Source organism: Lithobates pipiens, unplaced genomic scaffold (assembly GCF_037356315.1).
Source record: "Lithobates pipiens isolate NorthernLeopardFrog02 unplaced genomic scaffold, aLitPip1_a1.2 Scaffold_19, whole genome shotgun sequence".
NCBI lineage: Eukaryota > Metazoa > Chordata > Amphibia > Anura > Ranidae > Lithobates > Lithobates pipiens.
Window position 1 is genome coordinate 144761311 of NW_027507764.1, and position 15114 is coordinate 144776424.

At 43.3% G+C, this 15114-nt stretch overlaps 1 protein-coding gene across 2 annotated transcripts in view; it reads right to left on the minus strand.

Annotated features, from left to right (window-relative positions):
• SCRN1 (secernin 1) overlaps window positions 1–15114 on the minus strand; it is a 61809-nt gene that overhangs the window by 2540 nt on the left and 44155 nt on the right. For both annotated transcript variants that reach the window (XM_077491364.1, XM_077491365.1), the window contains 3 exons: window positions 12437–12593; window positions 10657–10813; window positions 7615–7774 (listed from right to left, as the gene is read on the minus strand). In XM_077491364.1, coding sequence (XP_077347490.1) covers window positions 7616–7774; window positions 10657–10813; window positions 12437–12593 — 473 coding nt within the window. In that variant the 3' untranslated portion in view covers window position 7615. The remainder of the gene's footprint in view (window positions 1–7614; window positions 7775–10656; window positions 10814–12436; window positions 12594–15114) is intronic.

Here is a 15114-nt window from a genome sequence, read left to right on the forward strand (position 1 = left end):
CAGCGAGACCCATGGAGACCCACCAAGAAGATGGACGCTCGGAACTACAGGGGACAGCGGTGACTTCGCTGGCTCCTGTGTCAGGTAAGTGACACATAATGGACTACTATGCGATGCATAGTAGTCCATTATGCTTTACCTTTGCAGGGAATCAAAGAGGAAGTAAACCCATCAGGGTTTACTTCCTCTTTAACCCCTTCAGGCCAATGTACGCATATATGTGGCCCCACTGGACTGTGCTTTTTCTTCGTGGGGCTGCATATTTGCGCATCTCTCTTTGTGCAGTGTACTCCCAGCATAAAGACCAGGGTCTCACTGAAAGCCCAGGGTCCCATTCTAACAATCAGGACCTGGAACATCTGACTCTGGGTCACCTGATCACTGTGATAGCCTTCTGATTGGCTATCACAGTGACCAGTCACTGTGAAACCTGCCCCATGTCTTCTGTCTCTGTGAATGGATGAGACAGATGCATAGTGGGTTATTTACTAAAGGAAAATCCACTTTGCACTGCAAGTGCACTTGGAAGTAAAGTTGCTGTAGATCCGAGGGGGACATGCAAGGAAAATAAAAAACAGCATTTTAGCTTGCACATGATTGGATAATAAAATCAGCAGAGCCTCCCCTCATTTCATATTTACCCCTTAGATTTAGAGCGACTGCACTTCCAAGTGCACTTGCAGTACAAAGTGGATTTGCCTTTTTTTAAATAACCCCCATTGCATCTTTATCTGTCCTTGAAGAGAGAGGAAAAAAAGTGTGTGTAGGAAAAAAAAATGATAATGCTAATTAAAAAAATAAAACAAAAATCCTAGATTAAGTTTTGATCTAGGTCAGCCACAGGGTTAGAGTTTAGGTCAAGGTCAGGGTCAGTATTTTTTGGACAGGTTTTTTTTTTTTTTTTTTTTTATTAGTATCAGTGTCAGATACTGTCAGTGTGTTTTAGGTAGGATAAAAACCAAAAAACAAAATGTGCACTATTGTTTCTGGGCTGTACAATGGGTACAAATAACAACCAACATACACATATGTGGTATTGCTACAATTGTCAGGAATAAGGATGAGCCGAACACCCCCCCTGTTCGGTTTGCACCAGAACCTGCGAACAGACCTAAACTTCGTGTGAACTTTAGAACCTTATTAAAGTCTATGGGACTCGAACGTTCACAATCTAAAGTGCTAATTTTAAAGGATAATATGCAAATTACTGTCCTAAAAAGTGTTTGGGGACCCGGGTCCTGCCCCAGGGGACATGGATCAATGCAAAAAAAGTTTTAAAAACGGCTGTTTTTTCAGGAGCAGTGATTTTAATAATGATAAAAGTGAAACAATAAAAGTGTAATATTCCTTTAAATTTCGTACCTGGGGAGTGTCTATAGTGTGCCTGTGAAGGGGCGCATGTTTCCCGTGCTTAGAACTGTCCCTGCACAAAGTGTCATTTCGCAAGGAAAAAAAGTCTTTTAAAATCACTTTCAATTGTCGGCTCCCGTAATACAGAGAACACTCAATGAGTGTTCTCTGTATTACGGAGTACAATTCATTCATTGATTAAAGAAAAAAATGTGTGGGGGTTCCCCTAAATTCAATTACCAGGCCCTTCAGGTCTGGTATGGATATTAAGGGGAACCCCGCATCAAATTTAAAAAAAAATTGACGTGAGGTCCCCCTAAAAATCCATACCAGACCCTTTATCCGAGCACGCAGCCTGGCAGGCCACAGGAAAAAAGGGGGGGACGAGAGAGCGCCCCCCCCCTCCTGAACTGTACCAGGCCACATGCCCTCAACATTGGGAGGATGCTTTGGTGGTCTGTGACCGCTCAAAGCACCATGTCCCCATGTTGATGGGGACAAGGGCCTCATCCCCACAACCCTGGCCGGTGGTTGTGGGGGTCTGCGGGGGGGGGGCTTATCAGAATCTGGAAGGTTTGCGTTACATCAGAGGGGGGTAGGATCGCCCATACATCACTGGGGAACCCCATGGCTTCCCTCACCAGCGTCAGAGGGGGAGGGGTCAGGTGATGGGTGGCCCCGCCCTCCTAATATAAGAAACGTCAGCGCTGGGATCCCCGCAGTGTCTCCGCAGTGGAGACAGAAGACGGATGCATGTATGGACAGTGCTGGACTGAAAATCACCCGTCGCTGGATCAGATCAGCCATCGCTGGACCCCGGAGAGATGATCATCCATCGCTGGATAGCAAGAGTGGATTACCACCGCTGGAATCTTTTTTTTATTTTTAATAAAGGAATTTTTCAAAAGTGTGTTTGTCTTATTTAACCATTTTTACACTTTCTTTGTGAAATGGTAGGGGTACTTTTGTACCCCCTTACCATTTCAAACAGGGGGGGGCGGGATCTGGGGGTCCCCTTGTTAAAGGGGGCTTCCAGATTCTGATAAGCCCTCCGCCCGCAGACCCCCACAACCACCGGCCAGGGTTGTGGGGATAAGGCCCGTGTCCCCATCAACATGGGGACATGGTGCTTTGAGGGGTCACAGACCCCCAAAGCATTCTCCCAATGTTGAGGGCATGTGGCCTGGTACGGTTCAGGAGGGGGGGTGCTCTCTCATCCCCTCTCTTTTCCTGCGGCCTGCCAGGTTGCGTGCTCGGATAAAGGGTCTGGTATGGATATTTAGGGGGACCCCCCACGTCAATTTTTTTTTTTATTTGACACAGGGTTCCCCTTAATATCCATACCAGACCTGAAGGGCCTGGTAATTGAATTTAGGGGAACCCCCACGCTTTTTTTTTTTTATCAATGAATGAATTGTGCTCCATAATACAGAGAGCACTCATTGAGTGTTCTCTGTATTATGGGAGCCGACAATTGAAAGTGATTTTAAAAGACTTTTTTTCCTTGCGAAATGACACTTTGTGCAGGGACAGTTCTAAGCACGGGAAACATGCGCCCCTTCACAGGCATACTATAGACACCCCCCAGGTACGAAATTTAAAGTAATATTACACTTTTATTGTTTCACTTTAATCATTAATAAAATCACTGCTCCTGAAAAAACTGCCGTTTTTAAAACTTTTTTTTGCATTGATCCATGTCCCCTGGGGCAGGACCCAGGTCCCCAAACACTTTTTAGGACAGTAACTTGCATATTAGCCTTTAAAATTAGCACTTTAGATTTCTCCCATAGACTTGTACAGGGTGTTCCGGCTTTTTGAATTTGCCGTGAACAGCCCAAATTGTTCACTGTTCGCTGAACAAGCGAACAGGCAATGTTCGAGTCGAACATGAGTTCGACTCGAACTCGAAGCTCATCCCTAGTCATGAACAGAAGAATTAATTTTGCGTTGTACTTAGGTTATGGCAGTAGCAAGAAATATACCTTTAAATGTCAAATAAATATATATATATATATATATATATATATATATATATATATATATTTTTTTTTTTTTTTTCTTACTATTTCAGGTCAGTTTCTTAGATAATTGAAAAAATTAAGGGGAGATGCATTACCATTTACCAGCAAATGAAAGCCCAATTTTTGCTGAAAAAAACAAGAATAATCCACCTGGATGCACAAAGTAGTTGTGATGATACTGTATGGTTTTACTAACACATGTCAAAGTTGCAAAATTTGGCTTAGGCATTAAGATTTGTTTTATCCTTAGGCATGAAAGGGTTAATAAATTAGGTAAGCCAATAAAGGGCAACCCCTAAAGCGTTAGCAAATTTAGCTTTTTATCTTGTACCTACAGGCAAGCTTAAAATAAGGCTTACCTGTAGGTACAGTAAATATCTCCTAAATGTCTACCGTCCAAAAGATATTTACATTTGTAGTAGCAGGTGACATCACCAGCGCTTGCGCATTGCACTCTTAGTGGATGACACACCATCCATTGTGAGAGCAGTGCCGCGGTAGTGACGCCATCACCATTCAAATGCCCAGAGCCAACAAATCCGGAAGGAAGACTGGGCGATGATGGATTCCCTGTTAGTGGTGACAGTGCACCGCTGGAGGGATCTGTTGTGAAACTTTGTGATAATGTGCTAATATGCGGTACATTCTTGCAATATATGACATGAGTCTGCAGGGGAGGTGCAGTTTTTTTTTTTTTATGCCGTTTACTACTGATTTTAAGGAGAACTTTCATCTCTTCCATTGAAAATGTTTCAGTTTCCCTTTACCATTATTGAGGATTGCCTGAGTAATCCTTATTCAACATTCTTACATGCCCAGCAAATCCCACATTGTTCTACTGCTGATCTGTTGCTGCACACCCAGTCCCATGCTGCCATCTTTCTTTCATCACCGGGAACCAGCCAGTTTTCTTGTTCTTGCAGCTGGCAGGACCGCTGCTACCACTAGGCAAACTAGGCAGCTGCCTAGGGCACATTGCTGCCTAGGTCGCCCGGCCACTGGTGTTCCTACTCTCTTCTCTCTGCAGCAAGCAACTAAGTCTCAGCATCAGCAGGCAGCCGCCACTCCATTCGCACATAGTGTCAGAGGTGAATGAATGGAAGCCAGCAAACATTCATTGATGGGCGCTGGTAGGCTACATTGATGGGCACTGGTGAGGCTGCATTTGATGGGCGCTGGTGAGGCTGCATTTGATGGGCGCTGGTGAGGCTGCATTTGATGGGCGCTGGTGAGGCTGCATTTGATGGGCGCTGGTGAGGCTGCATTTGATGGGCACTTCATTAAAAAGGTGGGGTATACATGAGCAAGCAAAAGAGGGTGGAGCCAATGGGGTGGGGGCGACAAAATTAGGTTTTGCCTAGGGTGTCAAATCCTTGCACCAGCCCTGGCAGCTGGCCCCTAATCAGTCAACGCCAGATCCATTTTTCATGCTGCATAGAAGCTGATGCCTTCTGGGATATGTGATATAGTTATCCCAGGAAGCTGCCAGAGGCTTCGGGACCATCAAGCTCACGTAGGTGAGAACTGAAGAAGGGGCAGGTGGAATTTAAATAAACAAAAAGGAGTAAAATAAATGCAAAAAAAATAATAAAAAGGTCGTCTGAAGAGGGGTGGTGGGGAAGGATTAGAACAGGGCATAATGTATTTTTTGCTGAAAGGCCCACTTTAAAAACCAAACTTTCTATAACTTTCTATATTTTCAAATACTATTTAAGAGAATATAAAGTGGAATAAAAGAACTGCACCCTTGCCCACCTTACTTATTAGAATATTGGTTCCAATGGTATGCCAGTAATGGTCCGATTTCCTTGTTAAGAGCCAAACTCCGTCCTTTCCCACCTCAAACACCTTGCTATTGGCAACTGAAGTTGCCCATGACAGGTAAGAATGTGTTCAGTGATAATAGAGGTCTTATTCTATGTCAACTAAAATCCTGTCACGTAGTCTACTCTGAGTGTGGCCTATGTACAGAATATTACAAAGTTTATTAAGTGGTAAGACTGTAATCCTTGATTGCTGCAAACAAAACTTGGAGTTGGTAAAATACATGAAAACCAAGTAGAACACATTTGTAGTTTGTACTTTGACTACATAGGGCACCTGATGTAGAGAGCAAGTCTTTAGTCTACTCTAATGGGAGTAATGGTTGGCCTGAAACCGAATCTGAAGAGACTGAGCAGGTCCTTTCATTCTTTTATGCCGGGTATCCTCCTAACTCAGTCTGTCACTTAGTCCCACTCAATTTAAACCAGAACTAAAGTCTGCAATAACTACCTCTGTTTTAAGGGTCCCACACCCACAAGGGTCCTTCGCCGTCATCAGCATCCTCTCCCCACCTTCTTCCAGGAGCTGGTCTTTGGCTTCAGCACATGCACAAAAATGCAGTCATCTTGACACGCAAACACTGTGCCAGAGTGTAAGCTGAACTGCATATGTGCAGCTAAGTGTACATTCCACAGATGATAACAAACAGGCGGGTAGGTGTATTTTATAGCAGAAGAGACACTGCATGTTCAACTTGTTCCACCAAGTTCAACCTGAGCAATCACCTTGTACATTATATGAATTAACTGTCACACAGAAATTGCTTGCTTTGTGTTTTAGGGGGACAAGTAGTAACTAGTGACTCTCAATAGGTTCTAGTACATTTTAAGCCCCGTACACATGGGCAGGACACTCCAATCAGCGCTCTCTGCCATTGGCTGAGAGCGCTGATCGGGAGTCTGACGGCTGCTGGTTTTTCAGCATGCACACTTTTTGTCGGACAGACTTCATACACACGGCCAGAATGATGGCCGGTATTTTTTGTACTGGCAAATGTCTCCCAAAATTCTGTATGTACGGGGGCTTAAGTCTCCACAAAATACCTGCATTGCTGTTAATAGCCTTAGTAAAATAGACTTGAACAAAAAAAAAAAACACAAATGCTGGCGCTCAGAGCACTGATCAAGTAATTAATAATGACAAAAGCAATAATAACAATGGAATGAATCCACAATAATTGATTAATATATAAAAAATGTCCAATCAACAAAATGGGTCCATAATACTTAATATGTGGGAGATGTCCGATCAGCGACAATTAGTGCTGGGTATGCAGGCTGAAAAGATGAATCAGGACAATTTATTCACTGTCACGAAGGGCTGCTCTTCGTGGAGTGAAGCCAACTCGGAGTCATCAAGAAAAAACAAAGATAGAAGAGCGCCTCTGAGTTAAAGTGTTTTAATCAGTAATAAAAAGGAAGTAATAAACACTTACATGTAAAAATGCAAGAAAGCTCTACACGGGTCAATCATAACCAGGGAGATGTGGCCATAGTCAAAGGCATATTTCCAAGAGTTTACATTCCATACTGTGATAGTCACAGGGAGCCGGGGAGGAAACCGGCTATATCCTACAGAGGAAAGTAACAAACGGCTCATGGAAACAGCGTGTGACGTCAGCAAGTAGGGGAAACACAACGCGTTTCAGAGCATGTGCAAAGTCCGTGAGGCGCATGCGCGCTCCTTTCTCAAGTGTAACACACTACCTGCCTGGAGTTTGCATGTTCTCCCTGTGCCTGCATGGGTTTACACCTGGTACACCGGTTTCCTCCCACACTCCAAAGACATGCTGGTAGGTTAAATGGCTTCTGTCCAAAATTGGCCCTAGTATATGAATGTGAGTTGGGGACCTTGGATTGTGGGCTCCTTGAGAGTAGGGACCGATGTGAGTGTGCGATGTATGTGTGGAGCACGGCTTAAATTGACGGCGCTATATGGGTACCTTAAATAATTAGATAATTGTAGACACACACCCACATTCAGGTTGAACTGGATGGACTGGTGTCTTTATTCAACCTTACCAACTATGTAACTTTGCGCATGCTCTGAAACACATTTTGTTTCCTCTACTTGCTGACCTCACACGCTGTTTCCACGAGCTGATCGTTACTTTCCTCTGTAGGATATAGCCGGTTTCCTCCCTCGGCTCCCTGTGGCTATCGCAGTATGGAAGGTAATCTCCTGGAACTATGCCTTTGACAATGGCCACATCTCCCTGGTTATGATTGACCCGTGTAGAGCTTTCTTGCATTTTTACATGTACGTGTTTTTTACTTCCTTTTTATTACTGATTAAAACACTTTAACTCAGAAGCGCTCTTCTATCTTTGTTTTACTAAAAAAAAAAAAAGAAATGTACTGGCAAGGAGTAAATAATGAAACAATGTGTCATCAACACCCCATGAAATGTAGTTTACCTCATTTGTAGAATTTGATCTCTGTGTCAACGCAGTCATAGAAAAGATCTACTACTTCTGCAGGGTCTATTGGATTTGAACTATTGAGCATATCTTCCATGGCATCTATACCTTGTTTCTCCAGATCTAGCATGGTGCACAGAAGTTTATCTCCTGCGTCCTACACAAACACAATGAAAACAGCAACATTTGATTTTAATGATTATATCAAATTGCCCCTCATGCCCAACAGCAGGTCCAGCAAGATCCCTCCAAATACATTTTTTTCCTGTCAAAATCATCCTCATAAAGACATAGTGGCCAAACATGAATCAATATGATCATTTTTATCAATTATTCAATTAAACTAAACTCATTAAATTGAATCAAACTCTTAATTTGTTTAAATTAGAGAGCTCTGTATTAATTATAATGCCACAAATTAGTTATGAGAGGATTTTAATATTGTATTTTATTTATTATTAATTGATCACTTCTGACTGATAGAACAAATATATGCATGTCTCATTAAACCAATTATCTTGCAGATGGATTTGATCGTTTTAATAGATTGTTAAAGTTTATGACTGATAGATTGTATTACCCATCAATATTTTCAGTGTGAAACAATACTTTGGGGTTGATTTACTAAAGGCAAATCCACTTTGCACTACAAGTGCACTTGGAAGTGCAGCCACTGTAGATCCGAGGGGGACATGCAAAGAAAATAAAAAAACAGCATTTTTGCTTGTACATGATTGGATGATAAAATCAGCAGAGCTTCCCCTCAGATCTAAAGTGACTGCACTTCCAAGTGCACTTGTAGCGCAACGTGGATTTGCCTTTAGTAAATTAACCCCTTTGTGTGTTGCATTATTTGATATTTTAATCAATGATACATTTCTTGTTTGTGAAGTTGGATCTTCTTGCAACTCTGTTTATCAGACACTCGGGGCAAATCCACTTTGCACTACAAGTGCAAACTACAAGTGCAAAGTGCACTTAGAAGTGCAGTTGCTGTAGATCCGAGGGGGACATGCAAGGAAAATAAAAAAACAGCATTTTAGCTTGCACATGAATGGATGATAAAATCAGCAGACCTTTACCTCATTTCAGATCTACCCCTCATATTTACAGCGACTGCACTTCCAAGTGCACTTTCAGTGCAATGTCAGGAGCACTTTGCACTTGTAGTGCAAAATGGATTCGACTCATTCATGGCAAAGAAAAACTCTATATGAGGATATAAGATCTCTAGATGAAGGTTAGATTAGTGTAATAATGTGCATACTATATTTATAACAAAACCTTTGTTACACTGCAGGGGCAATAAAGTAACAGAATTCACAGGTGACAATCGGCTGAACTGGGCAGTTTTGCCAAGTGTAGTACCAATGCATAGACAGGGCAATTTGCCCCAAGTCCTAGGAGTACAGTTCACACCACTAGAAGGGTAGGACATGCTGCATTTCTGGCCAGCTTGCTGCAACACACTGCACTGCATTGCAAAGTGTTGTATTCCATAAAATAAATGACATGTCATTTTGGGACATTCCAAAAAAGTAAAAAAAAAAAAAAGAAGAAGGAAACGTGTGATGAGTTGTTACAGTGCATTGCACAGGTCTCTTCATGGCAAATGCCAGCGACTGTGGTATAACATGGCGACTGCTGTGACCAGGCAGGCCCTTAAACTTCTAGTCTTTGAAGTATCCGACAAGTACCATGTATAGCTATGCCTGATTTCCCTGAATTCTGTGAGATGCAAAACACTCAGTTATCCTGAAAGAAAAACACCACATCACAGAAAACTGGCTTATGTCCACTCCTGATGACATCCGGAGAGGCGAAATGTGCTGGGAGGAAGGTAGGGAAGGAAAGTACTCTGACATCAGCATGTACTTGAGGAGCGGTCAAACGCACTCACGCAGCGCAGGAAGTGTAGTGGTGAATCACCAAATACATTCAAATATTGTAATTTTTCTAGTGCTGGTATAAGCTACCAGCAGCCTAACGCATCTAGGCCTAGGGGAGAGCCTGGAGGCTGGAGAGGAGCCAAAACAGACATAATATTCCTACGGAAGTCATATTGCCTGTAAATCTGTGATTCAAGGCAGTAAATTACTGCCTGATGAAATAATCTTGAAGTGAGGGGAATTCCCCTTTTAGACAGTTGTCACCCAATGTTCCCACTTGAAGATTTCCCCTCACTTCTTGTTCTAATTACAACTGTAAAATTTTTGATTCCCAAACACTTTGGGGGGGAATTTACTAAAACTGGAGAACACAGAATCTGGTGCAGCTGTACATAGTAACCAATCAGCTTCTAACTTCAGCTTGTTCAATTAGGCTTTGACAATAAGGCCCCTTTCACACTGGGGCGGTTTTCAGGCGCTACAGCGCTAAAAAAAGCGCCTCAAAAAACTGGCCCCTTTCACTCCAGTGTGAAAGCCCGAGGGCTTTCACACTGGAGCGGTGCGCTAGCAGGACAGTAAAAAAAGTCCTGCTAGCTGCATCTTAGGAGCGGTGTATTCACCGCTCCTAAACCGCTCCTACCCATTGAAATCAATGGGACAGCGCGGCTATACCGCTGGCAAAGCGCCGCTGCAGGGTTTTAACCCTTTTTCGGCTGCTAGCGGGGGTTAAAACCACCCCGCTAGCGGCCGCAGACCGCCGCTAAAATGACGTAGATCCGAGGGGGACATGCAAAAATAGGGGGACATGCTAAAAATAGCGCCGCTTTACCGCCGATGGCCGCACCATCCCAGTGTGAAAGGAGCCTGAAACCTAGAAGCCAACTAATTAATATGCACAGCTGCACCAGATTCTGTATACTCCAATCTTAGTAAATCCCCCCTTTCTGCCATGGTGAAAACAGTCACCAGGACAGATACAGCGCCAGCAACTACCCAGCGGTGACACAGACAACAATAAAAATTACTGCAATTCCAAACCTTCCCCACTCCATACAAAGCTAAAAAAAAAACAATTGGGTATACTTCATTAAATGGCAATATGATCAGACAATATTTTAATATGAATTAAATGATAATAACTTCTGCTTACTTTGTCATTGTCCATTAAAGATATAGCGCACTGATGAGCATCATATAGTTCATGTTTATATTCTGAATGTTCATGATGACAGTCTTCAGCACAAGATGACTGGACCTTTGGGACTGCTTTTACATCTTCCACAAATATAAAGGGTTTAAATACAGACCTGGAAATCAATGAAACCAACAGAAATGACAAAGACTACACAAAAGTTGGCGATACACTACCGAAAAATCGTTTGAAAATATGTCATTTGGACAGTTCATCTGATTTTCTTCCAGTTAATGGGCACAAATAGAGAACCAGTTTTGACTTTTTAGAGCCATAAAAAAGAAAGGAATAGATTGTAAGCTCTAACGAGCAGGGCCCTCTGATTCCCCCTGTCTTGAATTGTATTGTATTGTAATGTCTACCCTAATGTTGTAAAGCGCTGCGTAAACTGTCGGCGCTATATAAATCCTGTATAATAATAATAATAATAATTTGACATTTGTATTTCTCGCCCGTTAAAAATTGAAATATCTGCACTGCGCATATATGACATAATGGACAAAAAATTATTAATTCAGGTCTATTGAATGATTCGGTCATTACTTGATGGTACTATCGTTTGCTCTCACGGCCGAGTGTTTCTTTTTCCAAAACGAGTTTGAACGATTTTTCATATAGTGTATGGCTAGCGTAAGCCAGGACAGTTAAAATGTATGTGAACCCCAAGGGTGCCTTCACACAGGCTCTCTGATCAGGTCTAAACAAGGCCAAGGATAAATCCAAGGAAAAAAACAAGTTTAACTTCTCTGATCAGGTTTACCTGCAAATTTTTCAGATGGATATGATCAGATCTCTGGTTGTGACTTTCTCCATGGAGGTATATAGGAAGGTGGATATGAAGCACTTTGTCCTTCTACATCTGCCTACCAACATGTCTGTTCAACTGCATCCTTATCTGTTTTTCTGGACCTAAATGTGACAGATCAGAGGTATCCTGATTTAAACAGACACAATTTGTTTACATCCAGCAGCCCATAGATACAAAACAGGGCCACCACAATCCGCTGTTGAGGTGTGACTAAAAAAGTGAATGAGCATAGATGTCACAAAACTGATATCTATCCCGTTCAGCGCTAATTCAGCATGGAATCTGCTCACGAATTCCCTGCAGAACAGAGCAAAATGTGCCCGTGTGTAAGGACCCTAATAATAAACCTATCTTATTTGATCCTTTTTGGTTTGGAAAATAGACCACTGGAAGGGTTTTTCTATATGTTTGGTAAGTTAAAAAAAAAAAATTTGTTGATCTTGCTGGAAATCTTGTGAGCTGATAATTTTCTCTGCTCTCCATCTGCACTGTTATTCTCCGAAGACTACCGAACCATGCCCCCTGTATGTTATGGACAAGAGGAGAGGGGCAGGATTCCACAATCTGATCTTTTTTTTGTTGTCCTGATACGGAAGGGTAAGTGAACTTGCCGGTTTGCATCCCAACCATGGCAATACCTACCTGCAGTTTGCATGGTCCCGCTTTACCTGCATGGGTTTTCTCCAGGTACTCTGGTTTCCTCCCACACTTCAAAGACATGTTGGTAGGTTTATTGGCTCCTGTCTAAATTGGCCCTAGTATGTGTATATATGAATGTGAATTAAGGACGTTAGACCTTAGATTATAAGCTCCTTGAGGGCAGGGACTGATGTGAATGCACAATATACAGTAAATGTAAAGTGCTGTGTAAATTGTCGGTGGTATAGGAGTACCTGTAATAAATAAACAAATAAATAAATAAAAATATACCTTGAGGGATCTGGTGTGCCAGTAAGGAAGTGAATACAATGCCGTTTCTCATCCTGAGTTAGAACAGACACAGAACTAGCTGTAGTCAGGAAGGTGTCCACACAATTTACACTACTTTTATTTCGAAGGACGTTTATCACCGATTCCACTGTCAATTCTAGAAGAAAAAGATAGACATAGAAAAACTTGGTCGTTTATATGATCTAATAGGGATCCTCCACAGCAATGTGACATGGATAATAGATCTTGTCCATCAAGCAGTGGCATCGCTAGGGGGTGGCTTTTGGGGCTATATCCCCGAATCTGGGGCTCATAGCCCCGAGTCTCTGCAGGGGTCCCCAAGGGGAGAGGAGGCTCTCTAGGGACCATGATGTATGTAGGGGGCTCTCTGGGAACCCTGATGTAAGTGGGGGGCTCTCTGAGAACCCTGATGTAAGTGGGGGGCTCTCTGGGGATATACATACACATATATTATATACATATGTCCACCCAAGTGTATGACTTTCTTTACTACGCTGCTATGTGCTCTAGCCCCAGATCTTTTGTAGACTTAGCAATGCCCCTGCCATCAAGCACCTAAATCCCGTGTCCAGATAAAATATAATAATCTTTGAAGATTGATAAGAGTTAATATTATTGACAGGAATGTATGTTTTATTTAAAACTTGTGGCACCATTCACATAGCTTTCCATATCTATTGGCGTGAGTCAAGCAACATGAAGCTTCAGCTGGGAAAAATAAAACTTTATTCACGCTGGCCTTTACTGTGTGCCCCCTAGTTTCTGTCTTTTGCATACTTTGGGGTGAAGATGAGCCCCAGCTTGGCTTTGGCACCCGGCTAGCTAAGAGGGCGACTAGCATACATGGCTTGGGAGCAGATCACAATCTTTTCTGCTTGTAGGCGTTTACTGTGCCCCACAAAGAAGATGTCCTCTCACTTCCTGTCCTGGTAAGAGGACAGAGGTTTGGAAAGTTTTGGGAAAGTTCTCAAATGGTGAAAAGGGAAAAATTAGAACTTCTGAGATTTTTTTTTTTTTTTTTTGCTTTCTGTGCTTTCCTGTCCTGGTGACCCTATTCCCTCATTTCTTATCCTGATGTCCTATGGATGACAGGTGAAAGAACCCCCCTCCCCCCCCCCCCCAATGCATAGCTCCCAACTGTCACTGATTTCGAGGGACTGTCCCTGATTTGGAGCAAAGTTCCTCTGTCCCTCATTCCTCCTCATTTGTCCCTCATTTTGGTCTGATCTATATAGATGTTCTTAAAATGTACTTTTTATCTATCAAAAAGTGTTTTCCAGCACTAAACTTTTCATCTGATGTCTAAATTGCTGCATTTGTAATTTCCAAAGGCAAATATAAAGCAATATTAGTGGTAAAAAGGCACTTGTGGGTTTAACCAATCTTGTGTTTTTTTGGTACAATTCTCCTTTAAGGGGGCGTGTCCTATGCCTGCATGCTTTTGCTGATAGGTGTCCCTACTTCCCATTTGAAAAAGTTGGCAGGTATGCCAATGGAGTCACAGACAGAAATAAAAAAAACTTCACACAATTTATAACATTCCCCCACTAGATGTGGTTTAAAAGACCTTAATGGCCTTGGATCTTGAAGGTTCTTTACCCATGGCATGCAAGCAAGAAACACATTTTAGCACATGTGCAGTAAGGCCCGTTTTGGATGCATGTGACTGTAGAGACCCCCTCATGCGGCACACATCCTGCAACACTTGCAGAATTCCCCACCTTGCAACGTAACACGAGGGGCAGGGATGCTAGTGACATCATCGCCTAATATGGCCATTTTTGGACAATGATATCGCTCAGCATCCCCGCCCCTTTATTATATGAAGCTGCGGAGCACAGAATTCCCTGGCCGCAGCGGGTTGTGCCAGTGGCCTGCAATCATGTGACTGCTTTCTGCAGATTCAGCCTGAACCTTAGCTCATCACGTAAGGAGAGAGAAAAAAGATGCCAGTGAGAAACACAGCGGGCTATGGAGAGAAGAGTATCGCATTATATAGGCCAAGTGGGATCACACTACAACATAGCTCCCAACTGTCCCTGATTGATTTCGAGGGACTGTTCCTGATTAGCAGCAATGTGAAGATATTTGCCAGCACACCATGGAACAACATAAATAGCATCCAAACCAGGGGCGGATCCAGGGGGGGGGGGGGCAACGGGTCAATTGCCCCCCCCCCCCGAGAATACCGGCAGGCTGGTTCCGCGGGTCCAATCGTGGCCGGTTCCGCGGGTACCCGCGCGGCCGGTTCCGCGGGTACCCGCGCTGAGTGGACGGTGAGGGGGGGGGCAGCTGGGCGGCTTAGGAGGGCTGCTGGCCAATCAGGAAGCCAGCAGGCAGGGGAGCAGGGAGATGACATCATCTCTCACTGCCCTGCATCCCTCCAGTTCCGCCCTCACTGTGTATGAAGCTGTGTGCAGCAGAGAGATTGCATCATCTCTCTGCTGCCTATCTTCACTCTGGGACCCAAGAAAAGACCACCTTAGCAGAAAAGTGACACAGTAGGTGACAATCCGCAATGTGTGGCAGGCTACGTGGCAATCAGCAATGTGTGGCAGACTACGTGGCAAGTGGCAATCCGCAATGTGTGGCAGGTGACGTGGCAAGTGACAATCCGCAATGTGTGGCAGACTACGTGGCAAGTGGCAATCCGCAAT